At 39.5% G+C, this 24,317-nt stretch overlaps 1 protein-coding gene across 1 annotated transcript; it reads left to right on the top strand.

The window, feature by feature from the left end:
• The first annotated feature begins 26 nt into the window (after window positions 1–26).
• Window positions 27–9,937, top strand: LOC125478724. The gene is made up of 6 exons (XM_048587214.1): window positions 27–227; window positions 342–475; window positions 2,350–2,608; window positions 3,060–3,150; window positions 9,521–9,587; window positions 9,670–9,937. Exons 1-6 carry the CDS (start codon window positions 158–160, stop codon window positions 9,721–9,723), a joined length of 675 nt encoding a protein of 224 aa, XP_048443171.1. The 5' UTR covers window positions 27–157; the 3' UTR covers window positions 9,724–9,937.
• The last annotated feature ends 14,380 nt before the right edge of the window (window positions 9,938–24,317 follow it).

Raw genomic sequence — 24,317 nt, 5'->3', positions numbered from 1 at the left:
GAGAGATTCTCCTCCATTATGTAAACTTTCCATCTCAGTCGTACGTTTTTTCTTCCGCTTCCCAATAATTGTCATTCGCCATCGAAGAACCAGAAGAAGGGAAACTCGAACAATCCAAAGGGCCATCCCTTCTGGGCTTGTTTGCTTCAGGAAGTGTATGCCTTTGGATTTCGATATCAGGAATGAAAGCAAGAGACTGATATCAAAGAAGAAATATTTTCTCACAGGTCAGTCGCTGTTCATCAAATATTCTTTTATTTTTTTCTTTCCATCTTTTGTTTTTGATTAGTTTCAATCGTTGGGTTGAGACCCATGCGTTATCTTCTTCTTTGGATTCTCAGGAGGGGCTCTCTGGTTTTCTTTCCTGCAATCTGTTTTCCATCGGATTTTGTTGCTGATTTTACATTTTCCTAGGAAAATCCTTGGAGTAGATCTGATTTTGCTTTCTGGGTCTTCCTTGTATTGCATGCATGGGGTAAGTTTTCTGAATCCTTTTCTGGATTTGGTAATTCCATTGGATTGAGTGGTTTAATGGGATTTCTGGGGTTTCTCCATTTTTATTATTTTTGTGAGTTAATTAGATACTGTTGTACTTGATTTGATTGGGATGCGTGGAAGAGTAAATGGATTGCATTGTTGCGTCAAAAATTGATGAATCGGAATTGGGATTTTGGGTTTTATACTGGCATTTTAGTTTTAGGAATTTCACCAACTTATTATGATTGTATGTGGTTAAGTAAGGTTAAAAATCTTTTCAGACTGTATTCAATTTAGGTTTTAATTTTAAATGAGTCTGTCAAACTCTAGTAGTATTCAATCTTGATTTTTAAAGAGTCTGTGAAAATCTGGTGGTATTCAATCCCGAGTTCTTAAAAATGTTTCAAAATCTGGTTGTATTTAAAATTCAGTGAATTTGTAGGAATCTAGGAGTTGGAGGATTTTGGTGGATTCTAGAGTAGAAAATAGAAATAAGAAAAGCCCTCACAAATCATGCCTCTACGGCTCTACCCTAAGATTTCATTGTGATTCCTTCCTCTATAAAATACGAGCAGACTTGGAAATGAACGAACTCTTCTTCTAAGCAGACATGTAGTGGTAACACGTCCAGAAATATACAAACTTCTTTTTCAATTTCTGTCTTCTTTGTACGGCCAAATCTTTATCTTGTTTCTCTTCAAGGAAGACAACCAGTAATCAGCAATTTTCTTGTGTTCTACTCATGGCCAATTTTGTTTATTATTTGTTTTAGAGAACCCTAAAATCCCAATTTAACTCAATCAATTTCTAATCATCAATTTCCTTGCCTGATCTTTTTTTGTATTCAATTTCCTTGCCTGATCTTGGTATGCCATAATCACCCATATACATGTTGTACTTGGCAATACCACTCCCCTTCATCACTGTAGAAATCTTCCTTTCTTGTCTGCTTTCCTTTTGGCGTCCTCATCGTTACTTGATAGGATCCTCCATAAATGCTATAAAAGCTTCATTAATATCCACTAAACATCATAACAAAATCCATATAAAATTTCTTAAAATTTCATGTGGAGTCTATGTGAATCCATTAAAATTCATGTGGAGTCTATATGAATCCATTAAAATTCATAGACTTCAATTCTGTTAAAATACATCAAAATTTCAATTGAGTACACCCCTCTTAGTCTTTTGTGACAACAGAAACACATGGCAATTGGGAATTTATACAGTTGGACTCGATAAAAAAATATCAATAGTTGAATTCAGTTAGATTAAAGTCAATCCAATCAGATGCCAATCGGCAAAGATTTAACATCTCTTTGGTCATTGGATGTTGATTGATTGACTATATTTGGATGATATCTAATAGAGCTGTTGCATAATGTTTCTTTCGTTGAATTGGCTTTTGGAATTTGGCTGTAAGCATATTCTGATTAAGAGTTTTAGCAAAGTACTATTGGCTAGTACTGATACCAGGAGCTGGAGTTATGTCAGTGCGATGGAATCATGTTCTTTTTTGCTTATTTTGAGCCCCTTTTAATTATCGTCAAGGACATTTTTCTGTTCAGTGTTCACCTCACACTATAGATTTGTATTGACAATGCCAGTTCTTATCATTTTGAAGGAAAAAAAAGTTCTTTTTTTTTATTTTTTATTTTAATTTTAATTTTTGATCTTTTCCTTTTCTAGTTGTGTTTGGAGAAACTTTCTTGGGGTGATGTTTTGCGAATTTATCGTGGGGACTTTGACTAGGGTCCTGTAGTTTTTACTGTATTGTACAGGTTTGTTTTTATGTTTAGTTAGTATTGTTGGTGTTGTTAAATTTTAGAATTATTTTTTATTTCTAACAGAATGAGATGTGGTTTGTAACAGAGCAGTGGTTGTCTAGCATGCCATAGTAAGACCGCACTGAAAACCTCAGTGAATGAGCCACCAAGAGGGTTATTAAACGAAGGTCGGACTGTAAAGAAACCAAGCATATCAGAGGATTTTTGGACCACCAGCACGTGGGATATGGACAACAGTGCAGTTCAGTCCCAGGGAAGCATCTCATCAATCAGCACAAACCAGATCCTTGATCCACATGGTGGCTCTGGCAGCAGTAGCACCCCTGCCGAATTTGTAAATCATGGCAAGTTTTTTATTTATTTGTTCTTGTTATGGTTTTATCAATTTCTGAGAATTTTATGTTCAAATTTCTGAGATAGTTTCTACACGTTGGAAATTTGTTTAATGACTCACTATCAGGTGGGTCTTATACGGACTCCTCATGGACATTCCAAAGGACTGAGCTGCTTTGGCAGTATCTTACCTGTAATGGAGTCAAATAATTATGTGTTACTAGTAGCCCGTTTCTCAAATTTTTCTGAACTTTTGCCTACCAAATTTCATTGCAGATGTGATCTTGGAAGGTTTTATTTACAGTCACTGTACTTTCTATGATTTCAAGAATGGTTTAACACTGTGGTTCTTGTCAGTTTTTGTATCTTGCTATCACATTTTTTTTTTTTTTTTTTTTTTGCTTTGACAAATGTGTGTGTGGAGCCTTGTTAAAGTTATATTACATGGTATCTGTGGTGCAGGTCTTCTTCTCTGGAGCCAGACTAGGCACCTTTGGATAGGGAATAAAAAGTCTGACAGCCCGTCAAAGAAAATTCGAGAACCCAAATTAAGGTAGGTTGCTGCTTCTATTCTTTTTCGACTCAAACTTATTGTACCTTTTATGTTTTTTTTTTTTTTTTTTTTTGGGAAAAATGAGGAAATATATTGAAAGAGATAACAAGTACAAGTGGAGTCATAAAAGACTCTGATCCCAGCTAGGGATACATAGTGATACCAACCATACAGAGAAAGTAAATCTCAAGAAGAGAAGATAACACTAGCTACAAAAAGCCATTAAGGCATACAAAAAATAGAGGATGGCAATGGAGTGGCCACCTTCAGACTACCAATGGCAGAGGACATGGGAGTCCATCACGTGAAAGTACCAGAACCAAAGAGGGAGGGGGGCGTTGAAGCCCATTGGAAGCGTCTCACCCTCGAGTTGGCAAGTGCAGCTGCCAAATGAGCTGCTCGATTGGACGACCTTGCTGTCCAAGTCCAAGTTACTGAAGAAAATGAGATGCCAATCGTCGAATCTCAGCGATAATGGGGTAAATTCACCATATCTTGCTGTGAGAAGGACAATTGATGGCCTCCATGACCACCATAGAATCACTCTCAATCATAACATGCTGGAAGTTTTTTGTTGAAGCTAGTTTCATCCCTGTTAATACTGCTTCAACTTTAACCTCTTCAACTGAAGCTCTCTTCAAGAAACTGGACTCACCACAAGTGAGTTCACCACTAGAATTTTGAATAACAACTCCCACTCCAGCTTCCATTGTGGAAGAGTTCCAAGCCCCATCAATGTTAACCTTTACGTATGGGTCCACCGGAGGGATCCACCTATGAATTGAATGGTCCTCTGGACTAACAATTGATGGGAGCCTGGTGTGTATTTGTTATGTCATTGTACATACTCTTACATCTTGCTAAGACAGAGATGGGGTTGGGAGCCACCTTCTTGAAAATTGCATGACATCGTTCTTTCCAAATCTCCCAACATATCACCCCAATATATAACCAGATAGCATCCCTTGAAGATGCAGATCCCATCGTAGCCATGCATAGAAGCCAGCGATCAAGAGAGGTAATTGCTTGATTATTGGGGCGATAACATAAGTGAGAGCCGTACCACACATAGTGCACCCACGGGCACTTGAGAACTATATGTTCTAAGGTTTCATCCTCTGTACCACAAAATGAACATCTAGGGTCCATGCCAATGTGTCGAGAGAACAGGTTGTGTTTTGTAGGAATGGCATTTGAAATAGCTCTCCATAGAAAGTAGTTGATTTTCGGTACTGTCGTCATACTCCATATTAACTTCCATAGTTTCGGATCCACTTGGTGGGATTGGTGAGGGTTAATACCAGGAGGCTCGCTAGCATGCTTTGACATTGCCCAATGATAACCTTCAAATCGAATATTGCCCATTTCGATTCCAAGGCCATACCAACCTGTCAAATTCACTAATATTGTGCAAGGGTATGGTTAAAATGAGCTCAATATCATGAGTTGATAAAATATGCACAATCTCCTCCCAGTTCCACATTCTCCTCTCTTTGTTAATCAACAACTCTACCATGGTTGGAATAGGTCTAGGGACAATCATGGAGGGAGTAAGGCATGATTGCTCCAAACGAGTTAGCTAGTTGTCTCGCCATATTCTTATCTTAGTGCCATCACCCACCTGCCATTTAGAGCCACCGTGCCATATCTCCCAACCATGTAACAAGCTGCTCCATGCCCATGAGGGTCATGCTCCTCTAGTAGCCGAAAGAAAATCCCCATTAGGAAAATAACGGGCTTTCAAAACCCGAACCCATAAAGCATTAGGATTTTCCCACAACCTCCTGCATTGCTTGGTTTGAAGAGCATTGTTGAAGTGTTCCAAGTCTCTAAAGCCCATGCCCCCTTTATCCTTGGCCACACAAAGATCCTTCCAAGCTTTCCAATGCATTTTATTCTCTGTTTCAGATTCACCCCACCAAAAGTTGCTCAAGGCTCCATTCAAAAAGTTGTGAGTGGCCACAGGGAACTTGAAACATGACATAGGATACGTAGGGATTGCTAGTGCTATAGACTTTAGTAGGACTTTTCTTCCTGCCATTGTGAGTCTTAGCTTTCCACCCTTGTATTTTGCTAAGGACTTTATCTTGGACTTAGGTTAGTGCATCGTGTTAAGACCTCCCCCATACTGATGGGATGCCAAGGTAACGCCCAGTGTCCTCGGAATGAGCAATTTTGAACAAAGAGTAGACCAATGAGGTAACTTTGGAAGGGCAATTTTGGTTGAGGAAGATGGAAGATTTTGTGTAATTAATTCTTTGCCCAGATACATGACAATAGTTCTCCAAAATGTTCATAAGAATCCTGCTGTTCAGCTCATTTGCTTGGATGAAAGAGTCATCGGCAAACCATAAGTGGGAAATAATTGGTCCGCTACAACTAATCTTGACTTCCTGCAATAAACCACGATTAGTAGCACAAACAATGTTTTGGGACAATACTTCACTCACGAGGAGGAATAGGTAGGGTGATAAAGGGTCCCCTTGCCTAAGACCTCTTGTAGGAACAAAATAGTTCCTTAGTTTCCCATTGATCACCACCGAGAAAGAGATAGTAGTCACATAGCCCATGACTAACCGAATCTACGCCCCATTAAAACCCATCCTCACCATCATTTCCTCCAAAAAAATCCCACTCCACCTGGTCATACGCTTTGTGCATATCAAGTTTAAGGCCCAGTTCATGCTTTCCACCCTTCCTCTTCAACTTGAGGTAGTGAAAAACCTCATGGGCTATTAACAAATTATCTTGTATTTGGCAGTTAGGGAGGATGGTTTTCAATCTGTTTGAAAGTATCTTGGATAGAATCTTGTAAGAGTTGTTGCAAAGGCTAATGGGGCGATACCGGCTAGTATTTTCAGGATTGGGAACTTTGGGAATAAGGGCAATATGTGTTTTATTAATATGGTTCAACGTGATAGAACCCCTAGAGAAATCAACTGCTGTGCTAACAATAGTGTGATTAATAGTTTCCTAAAAATGATGATAAAGAGCCCCGGAAAGCAGTCCGGTCCAGGAGCCTTCAAAGAACCCAGCTGAAAAGTTGCTCCTTTAACTTCTTCGTATGTAAAAGGAGAACACAAAATCTGATTTATGTTGTTTGTTACCGATGGTTGAATGCAATCAAAGACTGGACCCAATCTCTAGAACCATCATAAGAGTAAAGACTCTTATAAAATGCTTCAAAGGTATTCCTAATTGCAACATTGGTCTCTGCCCATACCCTTTCGTCGCTAGCAATACAAGTGATTCGGTTCCAACTTCTTTGTTTTTGTTGAAAGGTGAAAGAAACGGGTATTTACATCGCCTTCCTTCAGCCATTGAATTCGGGAGCGTTGTTTCCAATATGTCTCCTCACGAGTCCAAATATCAGACAGTTGAGCATTAATTTCCATCTCTCTGATCATTGATGGTGTTGCTTGCCTGTATGTGATTGAGCTTAGCTAGCAACTCTACTGCTTTCTTTCTCTCATTTGAGAATTTCGCCTTGCTCCAATGGACCAGACGTTTCCAACATTGGCTCAAAGAGGAATTCCAACGCTGCAAGTTTCCCCTTCGATTACCTTCATTCCACCCTTGCTCGACAATCTTCTTACAATCAGGATCGTCCACCCAAAAAGCTTCAAACTTGAACAACTTTTTGGTTTTTGGGGTATGTCGCAGAGTATCAAGAAAAATTGGGTTGTGGTCGGAACCGATACGTTGGGCATGATAAACTGTAAAGTCGGGCCACAGATCGATCCATGCTTCATTAACAAGGAACCGGTCTAACCGTTCTTGTAAAATTGTCACACCATCCTCTTTTCGTGCCCATGTGAATTTGGGTCCACTAAATCCCAAATCCAAGAGGTTATTATTTTCAACAAAATCACGGAGATACCAGATTCTACTAGGACGCCAAGGGCTTCCACCCTCCTTTTCATGATGCCAAACCAATTCATTGAGATCTCATACCACCATCCAAGGACCACAAATACTTCTTCCCATGTTCATAACTGATGCCCAGAAAGAGGCTTTGTCCACTTGGTGAGGCGGACCATAGAAATAAGGCACCCCGATTTGAGTACCACCAGAAGAGAAAGAGATCATTGTGTTAATAAAGAACTGGGAAGATGATAGAATTTGAACTGACATATTAGAATTCCACCAAAGATTCAATCCACCCACTACTCCAATAGGATCAACATCAATTTTGTTTTGGTGTCTCTCCACATTCTGCGAGATATCGATTCTCACATCATTTAGATTTCCCTCCGTCACAAAATTTGATTGTCCATCACTGAATACTGAACTTTCAAGATGGCTCCATCCTTTTCCTCTATCACGCCCTCTCCCTCTCATCCCCCTTGTATTTGATTGTCGGAGTTATGGTCCTGGGTTAAAGCTTTTGGTTTTTTTGGGCCCTTTTGTTTGGGTTTTGGGAATGGGTTTCTTTCCTTTTTTCCTAAAAGATGAGAGAGGGTTCATCGTGTTTTGGGGATTGTGGGCTTGGTAAAAGAAATGGCTTTGTAGTTGGGGTAAATGTGATATTTGGGTCATCTAGGCAGTGGGTCCTAGTTTTTTGGTTTGGGGGTGGCTTTGTTTCGGTATGGGTGTTAAGAGGTAAGAGAAATGGACACGTGGGGGTGATGCTTATAGAGTTGTGTAAAACCTTAGTGGGAGAGTGGGGTTCACGGGTATCATCTGAATATGTCATTGTTGGGCTCGAGTTGGGGTGATTGGGGATTGATGTGAGAAGAGATGCATGGTTAGGATGACTAGTTGACTGCAAATTAGGGATAAGGCTGTTGATAGGATCGATCCTTGACAATGTGTATGTCGAAGAACCAGAGATAACTTGGGTGGGAACATGATTTGTGAAGACATTCGGGGGTTAATGACTGGTTTTTCCTCTTTTAAGGCATCATGATTACCTCTACCTGCTGCAAAGAGTCATTATGACTGGCACGCTTACCCACGCCCGTGCTATCTGCTTGAGTTAACTCGTTCGTAACGCTTGAGTCATCCTGAATCACCATCTTGCCGGTAGCCGGAGGAGGAGTTTCGCCATTGATTCGATTTTTGTGGAGACCATCGTTTTCTCGTTCTGCTCGATGCCTCCAATGATTAAAGTTTAAACCATCATGTTGACCACCTGACCTTTTGCCTATTTTGGTAGGAAACAACGGTGCTGAGCCCTTCATCGCCTCAACACAAATGTCTCTCCTATATGCCAGGCCTTCCTTTGTTACCAACAGACATAGTGGATATTCACATGGGTGCTCTTTCCGGTCAGTATGGCCTAGTCTTCCGCAACGATAATAGAATTTTCTCAGACCTTCGTATCTTAGGCGGATCATCGTCTTGCCTCCAAATTCTCTAGGCAACATGAATCCTATCGGAAGAGGTCTTGCTGTGTCAACCTCGACTTGCATTCGCAAGAATCCGATACCTGTGCGACACGGATCCTCCACATAAATCATTCACCCAATTCGATTGGCAATAGTTGCAGCATTTGCACTTGTCATTAGACCAAGGGGAACGCCATGAGCTTGTATCCAGAATGCCGCCTTACACGTTACAATCTCATCTAGTGAGTAATTCAGAGGTCAATGTTGAACGGAAAAGACATCGTTGTTCACATACCACGGGCCCTTATCGACTAATCAGTGTGCCGCCTCCTTCGACTCAACTGTAATCGTGTAGACATTGGGGTTGGCCCAAGCTATTTTCACATCATCACAATGAACGACGTTTCTCCACTCCCTTCGGATGGCATTCTTGACACTACCAGCGAGTGGTTCTTTTTCTGCTATTAAGAAACTAGCCAGACTTACACCTTATCAAACATCGGAGTTGTCCTCCAAGTGAATAGTGAGATTGTCTGCCGCTTCGCCATCAGTGTTGAACGGAAAAGACATTCAGACTTACACCCTGTCTTTGTTCAAAATCTGACAACTGTAGAGTTTTTGCCTCAAACACTAGGACTAGAGAGTATCTACCATTTCCGGTGACCTCTTCACGATATGTTTAGATCAGCCAGAAAGAATTATTTTGCTCATTGGACCTCTTACTTATGTTTAACCAGATACATGTTAGACAATTGAGGACAATTTCACATTTTCATCAATGCATTGTACAAAAATAAACAAATTAAAAGCATTTTTTTCCCCAATAATGCTAGTTTTTTTATTTATGAGAACACCATACAAGGATTTCTTCATTCTAAGTTTCGTTGCATGTCATAAATGGGGACCGGGAAGTTGTCCAAGCACGTTGAGTGCTTGGTTCACAGTAAAGTGTAAAGTAGGCAATGGGTATTCATGAGTACCTTTCTGTACATTGTCAGCACTCATTGTCTCAGCATGGTTAAATCATTCTGCCTTTGCAGTTGGAACGCGTCATATGAAAGTTTACTTGGGAGTACAAAGCCTTTCCCTCAGCCTATCCCTCTCCCGGTGAGCCCCTGCCCCTGCCTGCCCGCTGTTATCCTTACAAACACACTATCTAATTTTTTTTTCCTGGTTCCGACATTAACAGGAAATGGTAGATTTTCTCGTGGATATTTGGGAGCAAGAAGGGTTGTACGATTGAGCGGCAAAGGTACTAGAGATTTTTTAAGTAGGCTAGAAGTTGATTCAAGTGTATGTAACACTATTACAATCACTATTACTTGCCTCCCAGAAAATAGGAAGCAATAGCATGGCTTGTACGTGATCAACTATCACATCATTTTGTTCTAGGATTTTAACTTCCGGGGCCTTTTAGACGCGCCCTTGTGTTGCAATTCAAACTGATTTTACAGGAATGGTTTCTTCCACTGCTCTTTGTGGCCGGTTTTGCAAGACGAAGATGACCTTTGTCTACACTTCCGTTTCGTTTTCACCCTCCTCCCCCTTGCGGTATCTGCATGCTTCGGTGTTCATTTCTGTTTATATTTGGGACCTAACAAGTAAAAAAGGAACACTATAGACCGTATGACTAAGTGGTTATGTTATTTAATATATGAAAAAATATTTTTATTGAGTCCTTTTGTCCAATAAATGATTTTCTTGGGCAAGCCTGCGTTGTATGTGATTTTGGGGGTAATTGTCAAAACGTCATTTCATTTATGATAAAAAAAAAAAAAAAAATTACTGTTAGCACTCAAAAAATCTTATTAGCTATCCAACCAAATCAGAAATTGGATAAGCAAAATAGGTGGTACACAGGGCATTTTCAATACGAGATTCAAAATGACTGCATTTGACATCTTTTTGTTTTTGCCAAAAAATGTAAATTATCTATCTTCACCAAAAGATTAAATAAAAAACTAAATTTAACTTCATTATTAATTCTTTTGGTGCAAGTCTCACTAATCAAAGAGAGAAAACTAAATAGGATTTCAAATTTACATTCTTCCCATTGGAGTAGATTTTGTCATTACATATGCCGGAAATATAATATGGGATGTAAATATGTTTTTGGCATCTCAAATTGCAATCCCCAATTGGAGATACCTTATAGATTGACGTATGGCTAAGCATCTCCAAGAGAAGTTCTAAATTTTTGTTAAACTGGCAAGTGACTAGTCAAACACCTATTTTAGCTACTCAGTTAATTCAAACTCAACCTGTTCATTTTCTAAAAAAACTACTCCCTCTGCCTTTTCTCATTGCTCAACAGTCCACCCTTTCAATATTTAACTGATGAACAGTTGCTCTATAAATTTAAAGAGTGACCATTCGTTTTGCTATAATAGACGCTCTTTTCTAGAATTGGTTGGAGATATATATTTTTTATTTTTATTTTTTGTTTAATTTGACTCTTTAAAATAGAGTTTGGTTGTAAAATTTTTACAGCATCTTTATGAGATGCTCTAAACGAATAAGAGCTGAACACTTAAAAAGTGTACAAGTGCCAACTTGATGCTTTGTAGGAAATGACCAAAAAGAAGGTAAGTGAAAGCCAAGCTTGTCACTTCCCCACGAGCAAAGTTGCTCATTGTGTTAGATGGGGATTGTATAGATGGATAACTAACTCCAATCTGATACCTGCAATACAATATAACATATTATACACACGTGATTATGTATGTATGTATGTATGTATGTATATTCTCTTTGAAACCGAGTCAATAACCATTAAACCCATCACTAGTCACACAGATGAAAACAACATCCTTCACCATAATTTCCACATTGGAAAAATCATGACAGAAAAGGAATGGGGAATTCCCATTTACAAACACAAGTCCCTTCATACTCAACCATCAAATATTCAATATAATTATTATGATTACATCAATGCATGGATCAACATTTTCCTCTATCAGAATGAGGATTCAGTCGCTCTTGGTTTATCAACTTTGACAAGAAATTTCAACCAATACTCCCAGCTTGGTTCTCCAAGTGGTGGTCAGTTCATGGCCCAACAACAGTCTCATCCCATAATCGTTCATGCACAAAGTCAACCATTTCCAGTCAAGATTCGACAGAAGTCAGTTCAATAAGAAAATACTACTTCTTTTAATTTTCATTGCCAAATATAAAGTCCCATGGATTTCAAAATGGAGGTATGAATGAGACAATGAAGAAGTTCATAGAGTCAGATCAGTGAAATGGTGGGACAAGTTCAATGAGCAAAGAATCATCGACCAAGTTCTTAGTGAATTACCTATTAACTCACAACTAGTTGTTGTGACACAATCATTATCAAACATCTCCCCATCTTCCTCACTAAAAGGAAAATCAAAATCTTCCAAGTCATAACATCGAAGCACAAAGTTGTAGAAATTGAAGACCTTGGACAAAAATTTCTCGCTCAAGCAACACAGTTACAATCACAAACCGCTCAATTACTGTTGCAATTAAACCAACCCAGCCAGTCTGATGAAGACGAAGAATCTTCAAATGCATCATTACAACAACTAGTAAAGCCGAACACTCAAAGTACCAGGTGGGCCGACTACCAAGATGCACAAGATCAATTCGAATGATCAAACCATGTGACTCACAAGTTAGCCATCATGTGAAAGTCACCATGTGAAGCACAAGTCAATCATCATGTGAAACACAGTCAGTCACCACATGAATCACTCAGGCCATAATGCGAAGCACAAATTAGTCACCATGTGAAACATAGTCAGTCACCACGTGAAGCACTCAAGCCATCATTAACACAGTAAAAGCCATGAATCATTTAATGGGAATTGCAACAATTATTCAGACAGTTCACTATTTATCAACAGTAAGAAAAAAAAAAAAAAGAAAAAAAAAAGCAGCAGCTCCCCGTGGTTCAACAGTAAAAAGCTTAATCATTCAAGTTTCTTTTCTTAAGTCTATAAAAGAAAGGTTCCAAGGAAGAAGTTAAACAAGTTAATTTCCAAATCTTTTCCTCAGTCAAAATTTTCTTTGAGTTTTCATTATATTTAAAGAAAACAAACACTATAAACACTTTAATTTTTAGAAGAAGAAGGATGTCTGCGTGCACCAATTTTTAGTCCATTCAGTAAATTGTACCATAGTCAACATTTGTAAGTCTTTCAGATTTACAAAAGAAGTAATTTCAAAAAATCTATTTTCAATAATTATATTGCATCATTAATTTAAATTCATTATTTTCATTATAATATAATATGAAGTACAAGTCAATCTGTAGACATATAAATTTTGTTGCTTGCAAATAATGCATCACAAAGCTCCACGTGGCATATGACTCATCACAAATGGACAAGTCATCAATGACACGTGGCACAAATCAAGCAAAGGAAGCTCAAAAGCATTCATAAAATGCAGCAAAGGGGAAGAAATCTCCTTAAAATCGGCAAGGAGCCCAAATTGCTCCCAAAACCAGAATGAAAGCTAAAACATCTTCACAAAACAAGCAATAATTGAAGATTGCTTGCAAAATAGACAAGAAAGCCTTATATATTTCGGCCAAGCAAGGGAAAGTGGCTGAAATTAAGACGCAAAACATGCCTAAATTCTCCCATGGACGAATCAAGACACAAATCAAGGCCAATTCCATCCAAAGGCAAGCTTTGAGAAGTCTATAAATACAAGGTCCCAGGACAAACAAAGGTCGACAATTTCTACATTCAAGGCCGAAATTTTCACAAAAGGAGAACCTCTGCCAAATCTTTGAAGGCTAATACGTTGCCAAAGCTCTATTCGAAGAACGTACAACCAAAGCTGAAGCTTTTTTCTCGACCAAAGTCGATGATTCCCTTGAAGAATCAACCAGCACTTGTGCCGATCCCTTCAAGACTTTGTTACAAGCTCAAAACTTGTAACAATGTTCGATTCCAGAACAAGTTGCCAAGACCCTAACAAAGTCCTACATCAACATCACCTTTTCCGCAGCCCTAAACTTGAGGTGAAGACTATCCATGCATTGTTTCAAGCTCAAAACTTGAAGCAATCATTCAATAGTTCGTTCGAGATGAAGTCATTGTGACCCTTAGATCAACAACCTATGCATCAACATCAAATTTGAAGGCTGAATTAGAGGAAAATTGTAAACAGAGATTGTAACCCTACAAATTCATCAATACAAATATATTTTGTACACGTGTTCTCGTTTCATTCGATACAGAATTTTTATGCTTACAAATTTGGCACGCCCTATAACACATCTCGGCCTCTCATCTCTGTCTTCAAATCCGCAAGAATCACAAATGGCATCAAGAAAGTATCAAGCTGTTTCTGCAACAAACGGGAAAAACAAGAATATCCTTGCCACAAGTGGTGGCACTTTGGGCGTCACAACCCGAAGTAAGGCAAAAGCTCTCTTTGTTGTGCTCTCCACTCCTACATTAACCCTGCTGAAGGAGAAAGAGTACCCGAGGCATGAGCTTGTGATCACCCTGGCCTCGCTAAGGGCACCAAGGGAAGAAAGCCCGAGGAGGTACTCTGAGTAGTTGACTTCCTATGCCGACTCAAGCAGCAGCTCGTATCCCATAGCCATGCAAGTTATGACTACTGGTGCAACTTCCATTGAGGAGCAGTTGGCACAAATGAGCGATGTAATCGTAAGGCTGACAATGACCGTAGACGAAAAGGATTTACAGATTGTTACACTTGTCAACCACCTGGAGGCGCAGCATGATGAGAAAGTTGACCCAAAGGTTGATCTGCAAAAGGAGGAAACTAATGAGAAATATGAGCCTCTGGTGGAGTAACCTAAAGAAAAGCTGGAGGTGGACCGAGCTGCGACACTCATGGGATTTCTCTCTATCCAATTACTGCAAGATATGATCACAAGCACAATCAAGGTGCAGTACAAAGGAAGCTCACATGACTTCGTGTTGTATTCAAAGCCTTATTCCAAAAAGATTGATGCCTTGAGGAAGCCAAGGGGTTATGAGCCGCCTAAATTCATGCAATTCGATAGAAAAAGGCAATCCCAAACAGCATATTGCCGATTTCATCGAAACTTGCAACAATGCTGGGACGGATGGAGACTACCTTGTCAAGTAAGTCGTGTGCTCGCTAAAAGGTAACGCTTTTGATTGGTACACTAACCTCGAGCCCGAGTCCATCAACAGCTTGGATCAGCTTGAAAGAGAATTCCTCAACCACTTCTAAACACTCGTCACACCGTAAACATGCTGGAGCTGACGAGTAAAAAGCAGTGGAATGATGAACTTATCGTCGACTACATCAATAGATGACGTTCATTAAGTCTAGATTGCAATGATCGACTTTCTAAAACCTCCGCCATTGAGATATGTGTTTAAGGCATGCACTGGGGGTTACATTACATCCTCCAAGGCATAAAACCAAGAACTTTTGAAGAATTGGCAACTCGATCCCATGAGATGGAGTTGAGTATTGCCAATCATGGGAAGAAAGAGCTGATCATCGACTTAAAAAAGGATAAGGTGTTCGCTCCAAAGGTAGACAAGACTGGGAAAAAACCCACCAATGAAGCTTTTGCGGTCTATACTACCCCCATCAAGGCCTTATCTGCGCCCATCAAGATCTCTTCCAAGAACAATGTGAAGGAGATAAAGAAAGACGAGCCTTCTCGCACCCAAGATAGGTACAAAAACACCTTGAGGGAGTTGAAGCAGAAGACGTACCCTTTTCCTAACTCTGAAATGGTTGTAATGTTAGGCGACTTGCTGGAAAAGAAGGTGATCGAGCTACCCGAATGCAAGCACCTCGAAGAGATGAATCACATTAACGATCTTAGGTACTGCAAATACCATCGTATCATGAGTCATCCTATTGGCAAGTGCTTCGTCCTCAAGGAGCTCATCATGAAGCTAGCACAACAAGGGTAAATTGAACACGACCTTGAAGACACGATTACAACACACATTACTATGATTGTGTTTGGATACTGCTGCAACAATAGGAAGCCCAAAAGAAGTGTAAAAGCTACTAAGCCAATGTACGTAAGGGAACATGGAGCAAAAGCCATACATTCCCATCTCGTTGCACAAGTACTTCCCGAAGGACTTCTTCTAACAGTGCACTATTATGCCTGTCACATGGTCGAAACAGAGATAGAAGAGCCCTCAAAAAGCAAAGCTATTGCTATCGAGGAAGAAATGACCCTCACACCTATAGAAGACCTGATGATATACTTTAACATCAAGGAAGCACTACGGCTGCCCAAGGAGATGCGAAAAGCACTAGTAGCGGTCTTTGGGAGTCTCGATGACCACGAAGTGCAAGAAAGCAAGAACGAAGGCTTGAAGCTTTGGCCACATGAATATGCCACATGTTGTGCCACCCATGATGCAATCAACTTCAGTGATGAAGACTTGCTGCTAGGACCAAAACCTCACAACCGTTATCTTTTAGTCTTTGGGTACGTAAGGGAGCACAAAGTCAATCGCATGTTTGTGGATGGTGGATCAACCATAAACATCATGCCAAAGTTAACAATGACCACAATCAGCATCAAGGTGGATGAACTATCCCGAATCCGCCTCCTAATCCAAGGTTTTAACCAAGGAGGACAAAAAGTGATGGGCATGATCTGAGTGTAGATAACCATTGGCTAACTCAAATCAAGCACATTATTTTAGTGATTGATGTAAGAACTTCCTATAGCTTGCTCTTAGGAAAGCCTTAAATCCATGAGAATGGAGTAGTGCTGTCTACCCTTCATCAATGTTTAAAGTTCTACCAAGAAGGAGTAAAGGTGATACAAGACAACACCAAGCCATTCACCAAAGCCGAATCACACTTTGTGAATGCTAAGTTCTACATGGATGAAGACATGGTGGCTGAAACTATTCCAAAAAAGATCAAATCCACAGGCAAAGCCACACATAAAAAGCAGGAGTGGCAAGTCATGCCCAAGAAGCAAGAAGGGGAAGCTATGCCATCTTCAAGAAAAGACGATGATGAGCCTGCTAAGCCCTCAACAACCAAAGGGAGTGTGACACCCTTAAAAGAACCAAACACACCTATCTTCCGATGCATCCTCATGTCGAGAAGAAAGAATGGGCAATCCCTATTTGAAACTGGAACAAGCAAAGCCAACACATAGCTGCACAAGGACGATGAAAAGTTACTCAAGACAAATGCAGTTTTACCTCTGACACAGCTAGACAACTCTAAAGTTTCAAAAACACCACAAGTTTCATAAAACCCCTGTCAAAAGGGGTAGAACCAAGCTCTCTTCCAACCAAAAAGACCGAAGAAGGTTTTAACCCAAATGCCTACAAACTTATGTCAAAGGCTGGGTACGATTTCGCCTCCTCTTCAAATCTTGGAAAGAAGAATGCAAACACCGTCAACGACAAAGAACATGACCTCATCGAGACTCAAAAGAAGTTGAAGGAGCATGGTTACAGAGTTGACAACAACAAAGCTAAACTTGGCTTTACACTAAATACACCCGTGAAGATTTCAAGCAAAGCGAAAAATGTTAGTGCTCAACACATCAACGTGAGCGTTGAACAAAATCAAGAGGAGCCTAAACCCACCCCTCAAATGTTAGTCTTTCATAGGCTGAATCGTTCAAAACCCATAATTTTGGCACTTGATCATATTGGTGGTCAATACTGAACTTCCATATTCAAGCGGCTTAACACGCCAACACCCCAAAGCTCTGTTTTCGAAAGGTTGTCAAAACCTAAGAAACAAAGCAACACGGCTAGCTCTCCTCCACAACGGTTGGCCTTGGAAAGACTTAAAGAAATTAAGTAGCCTTCTAGAAAGAGGAAGACAATGCCAAAAGAAGAAAAGCTCAACGGTCTAGCAGCAAAGGACGAGTTCGAAGCTCAATTTTTTCATGGATGAAGCGCAAAGCAACCTTGGAAGTTGACACAAAAGGATAACTTAAGGTAAAGAGGCGCACCATCATCCATATTGGCCAATCTTGATGCCAACAAGTTCAAAAAGACTGCACTGAAGAGGAGGTCCAAGAAGTCTTCTACATCACAATCCAAGAAGACAAAGAAGACAAAATCCCTGAGGAAGATGTCAATGTTGTGTAACCACAGCTTAAGGATGAGGGGCAAGCCACGGTTGATGATCTCAAGAAGCTCAACATAGGCACAAATGAGGAACCGAAACCTTTCTTCGTAAGGGCACTACTAAGTGCGGATGAGATCAATAAGTACTACCAACTGCTAATAGAGTACAAAGATGTCTTTGCTTGGACCTGCAAAGAAATGCCCGACCTTGACCCTACCATCGTCGTGCATCGTCTTACACTCAAGCCTGGAAGGCGACTGATAAACCAAACTCAAAAACGCTATTGATCCAAGCTCATCCACAAATTAAGGCCAAGATTGACAAACTAATCGAAGCAGGCTTTATTCGAGAAGTGCAATACCCTGAATGGATCTCCAACATCATCATTGTCCTTAAGAAATTTAGACAAATACATGTTTATGTAGACTTCCGAGACCTCAACGATGCTTGCCCGAAGGATGACTCACTTGCTGATCATCAAAATCATGGTGGAACAACCACTGGCCACGAGGCACTATCATTCATGGACGGCTCCTCTGGATACAATCAAATCCACATGGCTCCCGAATACGAGGAGCTAACAACCTTCCACACTCCAAAATGTATCCACTGCTACAAGGTACTACTAGACGTTGTCGACCCTTCAGTTGACTCATGAAGAATAAGGCTCCATTCATATGAGATGACGCTTGTCGCAATGCCTTTGAAAGCATAAAAAAGTTCCTGGCCAACCTACCTGTCCTAGGAGTGCCCATGCCTAGAAAGCCATTCATCTTATACATTGCCACACAAAAGGGTTCCATTGTAGCACTTTTGGCACAAGAAAATGAAGACCAAAAGGAAAGAGCATTCTATTACATAAGTAGGACTCTCATTGGTGCTGAGCTTAACTACTCACCAATCAAGAAAATGTGCCTTGCCATAGTTTTGCTGTCTAAAAGCTTAGACATTACATGCATGCTTACACCATCAACTTGGTTGTTAAAGCCGACCCAAATAAGTACGTTATGTCCAAACCCATTATGACAGGGTGATTAGCTAAATGTGCGTTGCTTCTCAATCAATATAAGATCATCTACGTCCTAGCTAAAGCCGTCAAGGGACAAGCATTAGCATACTTCCTTGCTGATCATCCAATCCCAACAGATTAGAAAATCTCGGACGACTTGCCTGACGAGGAGGTGTTCTACATTGACATCTTCCCGACATGGACAATGTTCTTCGATGGATCCGTACGAGCAGACGGAACGAGGGCATGAGTAATATTCATGTCACCACAAAGACAAGTACTACCCTATTCCTTCCGATTAATCGAGCTGTGCTCTAACAATGTCGCTGAGTACCAAGCACTAATTATTGGACTCCAAATGGCGATCGACATGGAAATCACAACGCTAGAAGTGTATGGCAACTCCAAGCTCATAATCAATCAAATCTTAAATGAATATGAAGTGAGGAAAGATAATCTCATCCCATATTTTCGGCTAGCAACTTAACTGATAAAAAAGTTAGAGGCCGTGACGCTAGAACATGTGCCAAGAAAAGAAAATCAAATGGCTGAAGCTTTCACTAACCTATCCTCAAGTATAACTCTATGAGAAGATGAAGCTGTGGATATGCCAGTTTGCCAAAGATAGGTGATCCCGCTCATCACTAAAATGCTACTGGATGATACAAACATCATCGTAGTACTTCTAGTCGACACTGAAGAGTGGAGACAGCCACTAATCGACTACTTGGATTATGGAAAGCTTCTAGACGATCTTAGACATCACTTTGAAATAAGTCGACGAGCACCTCACTTCCTCTACTACAAAGGAACACTCTATTGATGCTCTTTTGATGGAGTACTTCTAAAATGCCTAAGTTAGGAAGAAGCCAATCAAGCCATGGAAGAAGTACACTCATGTGTATGTGGAGTGCATCAGTTTGGACCAAAGCTACCTTTCCATCTCAAGAGAATGGGTTACAAATGGCCGAGCATGGTGAAGGATTGCCTGGGACACGCCAAAAGATGCCAAGCCTGCCAATTCTATGCCAACTTCATACATCAACCACTTGAGCCATTACACTCTATAATTGCTTCATGGCCGTTTGATGCACGGGGATTGGACGTCATAAGACTAATCACACCAAAGTCATATGCAGAAGAAGCTTACATCCTAGCTGCAACAGATTACTTCTCCAAGTGGGCTGAAGTTGTATCCTTAAGGTAAGTTAAGAAGGAATTTGTCGTTCGTTTCATCAAGAAGCATTGATAGGAGCATATTTATGCTACTTAGTTATGATGTTTCCTTACATTTAGTGAGTTAATTACTATGTATTTCAGTCTTTTAAGTTATTTTCGTATGTTTTTAGGTCCTAATGGCAAAGGGAGCAAGAAAGTGCATTTTGAGGCTATTTGGAGCATTTTTGGGCATGGATTGGATAGCTTAACCATGGAGCAAGGAGGATGGACGAAATTGAAGACTAGAAGAGCTAGGAAAGGCTACAAATTTGGTGGAAGAAGTTCTAATGCAATGAGGATAAGGAAGAAGCAAGAAACAAGGAACCTTATCCAACCTTATCTTATCCTATCCTAGAAACCTTATCCTATCCTATCCCTAACATTATCCTATTCTACCCTATCCAAATCAGGTTAGGACTTAAACCTAGCTAATTAGAAGGAATTAATTACACATCTCAACTCCTATTTCAGTTCTAGAAACCTTATCCAAAGTGAATGTCGCAAAACACCATTCCTTGTAGCTTTAGGGATTACAATCCTTCTCCTACTTTTATATCACATGTCCTAGGCCCTTTAGGATTAGGAATCTGCCTTAAACACTTCTTCTAGAACACCTAATCCTATCCCTACATGTGTGCCGCACCTAACTTTCTAGAACTCCCTAAATCCTAGCCGCACTACCTATTCCAATTCCCACTTGATTTCTGCCTTGAATTAACCCATTTTCAATGGGATTGTATAATCCTTTTCCTTCACTAAGTGTGCCAATTAGCCTATATAAACACCCCTTGCCGTGGCATTTAGACCACCACCTTCACACAACATTCATTCATCCATTCAGAGAACCATTCTTTGCCACACCCTTGCACCCAACTTTACACCATTCCCCTACTTCCACACCTCCATCCAAACCTCCATACACCACCATCAAACCCTTGCCGCATCACCCCACCCTCCTAAATCCATCCAAAAACCCAGAAAATTATCCATACAACCACCCTAGACCTTGTGCCGTGACTTAGCAAGGAAGAGGAGAAGGAAGATCAAGCCTTGGGCGTTTGTGCATTCAAGTTGGAGTGTTGGACGTTTCTAGGTGTAATCTATCTTTTATTTTCAATGTTTAATTCTATATTGCTTTGTTTTGTCATGAACATGAGAGGCTAAACTCGTTTTAGCCTAGGGATGCTTTGAAACCATGATTGCATTTATAATATGAGTTGATTAAGTCCAGTTGTGATTTCATAAATTATGAACGCAATTTACTTAACCGTTTGATGGATAACTTATTCTTGTATGTTTATTAGGGAGGCCTACTTAATTTGCATGCTTGAATTTGGGGCTAGAATATAAGGGTGTTTCACATAATCGTTACAAACTTATGTTCACAAGTAGTTAAGGTTGTTTTCACAATCATGTTAAGTAAATTCCTAGCACGAGTATCATGATGTCATAGTTATAAGTGCTTTGTCAATACTTATGGTTTCCATTGAACGTAATGATCTTTGACCGCATCTCTATTATGATGTCATGTAGGGGACTTTTGAAGAATGCTTTGGGTTGTCGTATGATGTCATCCAATCCACTAACTTAAGGGAAATCTGAGGGTTAATTAGTGATGTCACGGTTAATCTGGGGTGTTGAGGTTCATGGTTTATCGAAAAAGCAACTGGAAATCAATTTATGTTTGAATGTATCATGTGTGGAGAAGTATCCCTTGGCTATCCCATCATCCATTAGTTTTTCTCAAATTCATCCAAAAGTTGTTTTTAAGTTTTAAGTTACTTGTTTTCTTTTAAATTCTTCCAAAAGCAAAACCCCTTTTCTTACTTGTTCCAAATATGTCCAAAAGAGTCTTTTTGAGTCTTTAGAGTCAAAACTAAGTGTATTTTCGTCCAAACTAAGTCCTAGAGTCTAAATTGAGTCTTTTTGGTTGTTTTGAGTTGTTTTGAGTCTTTAAAGTTTGTTTTGAGTCATACAAGTTAGTAAGAGTCTTGTGAGTTTATTTAAAGTATTTTAAAGCCTATTTTCACTTCTTTGAGTCAATTTTCATTAGATTAGCAATCCCTCCTAATCCCCAGCCTAGAACGATCCCTACTTATATCTATACTACAATTGTCAAAAAGAGGGTTTAATTTGAGTGCTATTATATTTCACATCAAGCATATCAACCATTGATATGGTGTGCCTTGCTACATCATCACTGACAACGGAAAACAATTCTCCAACCGACTCATGGACGAGCTTTGCAAGAAATACAAGTTCAAGCAACACAAGTATTCCATGTATCATGCTCCGGCCAATGGTCTCGTGGAAGCATTCAACAAAACACGTTGTGCAACGTCCTGAAGAAGGTAATCAGCCGAACAAAGAGAGACTGGCATGAAAGAATAAGTGAAGCATTTTGGGCATATAGGACGGCACATAGAACTCCTACCCAAGCTACAAATCTTTGAAGACTAATACATTGCCAACGCTCTCTTCGAAGAATGTACAACCAAAGTCGAAGCTTTCTTTCAACCAAAGTCGAAGCATTCCCTTGAAGAATCAACAAGAACTTGTGCAGATTCCTTCAAGACTTTGTTACAAGCTCAAAACTTGTAACGACGTTCGATTTAAGATCAAGTCGCCAAGACCCTTCAATCAACAAAGTCCTACATCAACATCACCTTTGCTGCAGCCTTAAACCTGAGGTAAAGACTATCCACGTATTGTTTCAAGCTCAAAACTTGAAGCAATCGTTCAATTGTTCGTCCAATATTAAGTCATCCAGCCTTTGGATCAATAACCTACACATCAACATCAAATTTGAAGACTGAATCAGAGGAAAATTGTAAACAGAGATTGTAACCCTACAAATTCATCAATACAAATCTACTTTGTACACGTTTTCTTGTTTCATTCAATAAAGAATTTTCGTGTTTGCATAATCATCATGTGAAGTATAAGTTAGTCACCATGTGTAACATAGCCTGTCACCATGTGTAACATAGCCTGTCACCATGTGAAACACTTAAGCCATCATTCACGCAGTAAAAGCTAGGAATCATCCAAGAACTGCAGTAATTATTCAGACAGTCTACTATTCGTCAATAGTAAAAGCAAAAAGTAGCAACTCCCCTTGATTCAACAGTAAAAAAACTCAATCATTCAAGTCTCCTCTCTTAAGTCTATAAAAGAAAGGTTCCAAGGAAGAAGTCAAGCAAGTTAATTTCCAAATCTTTTCCTCAGATCAAATCTTCATTGAATTCTCATTGTATTCAAAGAAGCCAAACATTGCAAACACTTTTTTTTAGAAGAAGAATGATGCGTACGTGCACCAATTGTCAGTCTATTTAGTAAATTGTACCACAGCCAAATTTTTTAGGTCTTTTAGATTTACAAAAGAAGTAATTTCAAAAAATCTATTTTCAGTAATTATATTGCATTATTAATTTAAATTCTTTATTTTTGTTATAGTGTAATGTGAAGCAAAAGTTAGCCATCATGTGAAAGTTACCATGTGAAATACAAGTCAGTCATTATGTGAAGCACAAGTAAGTTACCATGTGAAACACAATCAGTCACCACGTGAAGCATTCAAGCCATCATTCACAGAGTAAAACCTAGGAATCATCCAACAGGAATTGCAACGATTATTCTGGCAATCTACTATTCGTCAACAGTAAAAGCAAAAAGAACCAGCTCCCCATGATTTAACAGTAAAAAACTTAATCATTCAAGTCTCACTTCTTAACAAAATCAAAGAAGAATATATCAATCTTGTGTTTATTCATAAAATTTTCTCATTTTTTCTTAAATATCTAAATTTTGGTCTTGGATGTAACTTTGTCTGAGTATTTCTCTTCTTGGAATATTTTCTATTGCTTTGATGACAATATTTAATGATTTCCAATGTATTTTAAATGGCTTACTTTAGACCAATAATTGTTGATTTACTTCAAAATCAGTTGCTGTTGGTGAAGTTGGATCTTCTTGAGTTTGGATAGTTTTAGTTTAGGTTTTGTTTTTGTAGCAAAGGTGAGTAACTTGGGAGGTTGTTCTAACTGATTTGAGTCTCATATCTACTAAATCATTAATTAGTTCTTGGTCACGACTTATTATGTCTATTGAAGTACTTCCTGAAAAAGAATGTCTAACTGGTTCTTTAGGCCTAGTTAATTGACTTAATTCATTTTGCGTGCATTTATATCTTCCATATTTGGCATCTTTGTGATGTTTTTGGATCAAACTGGTTGCATTTTACATTATTTGGTGTTAGTGTGCAGCCAAGTGTGTAATAGGATCAATTGGAAGGCAAATTAAGTAAAAACACTCCTTTTGGTAGCTGAGCATTATTCCAAGCGTGGAGAGGATTCTGGGGAGTTAATTTGAAGTTCAAATGAGGAATCTAGGACTAATTTGGCTGCTGGAATTTCAGGAAAAGATGTGGAAGGAAAGTGGTGCAATTCGGCCATATTGGGTGGTTCTAAACAAAGCAAAAAAATTGGAGTCAGATTGGGTGGTTCCACACACCATGCCGTGCATTCCCTTACCTTTCCAGC

The sequence above is a fragment of a genome, unplaced genomic scaffold (genome assembly GCF_019419815.1).
Source record: "Pyrus x bretschneideri cultivar Hongxiangsu unplaced genomic scaffold, Pyrus_bretschneideri_v1 Contig26, whole genome shotgun sequence".
Taxonomy (NCBI): Eukaryota; Viridiplantae; Streptophyta; class Magnoliopsida; order Rosales; family Rosaceae; genus Pyrus; species Pyrus x bretschneideri.
This window is presented reverse-complemented; position numbering and strand designations above follow the sequence as displayed.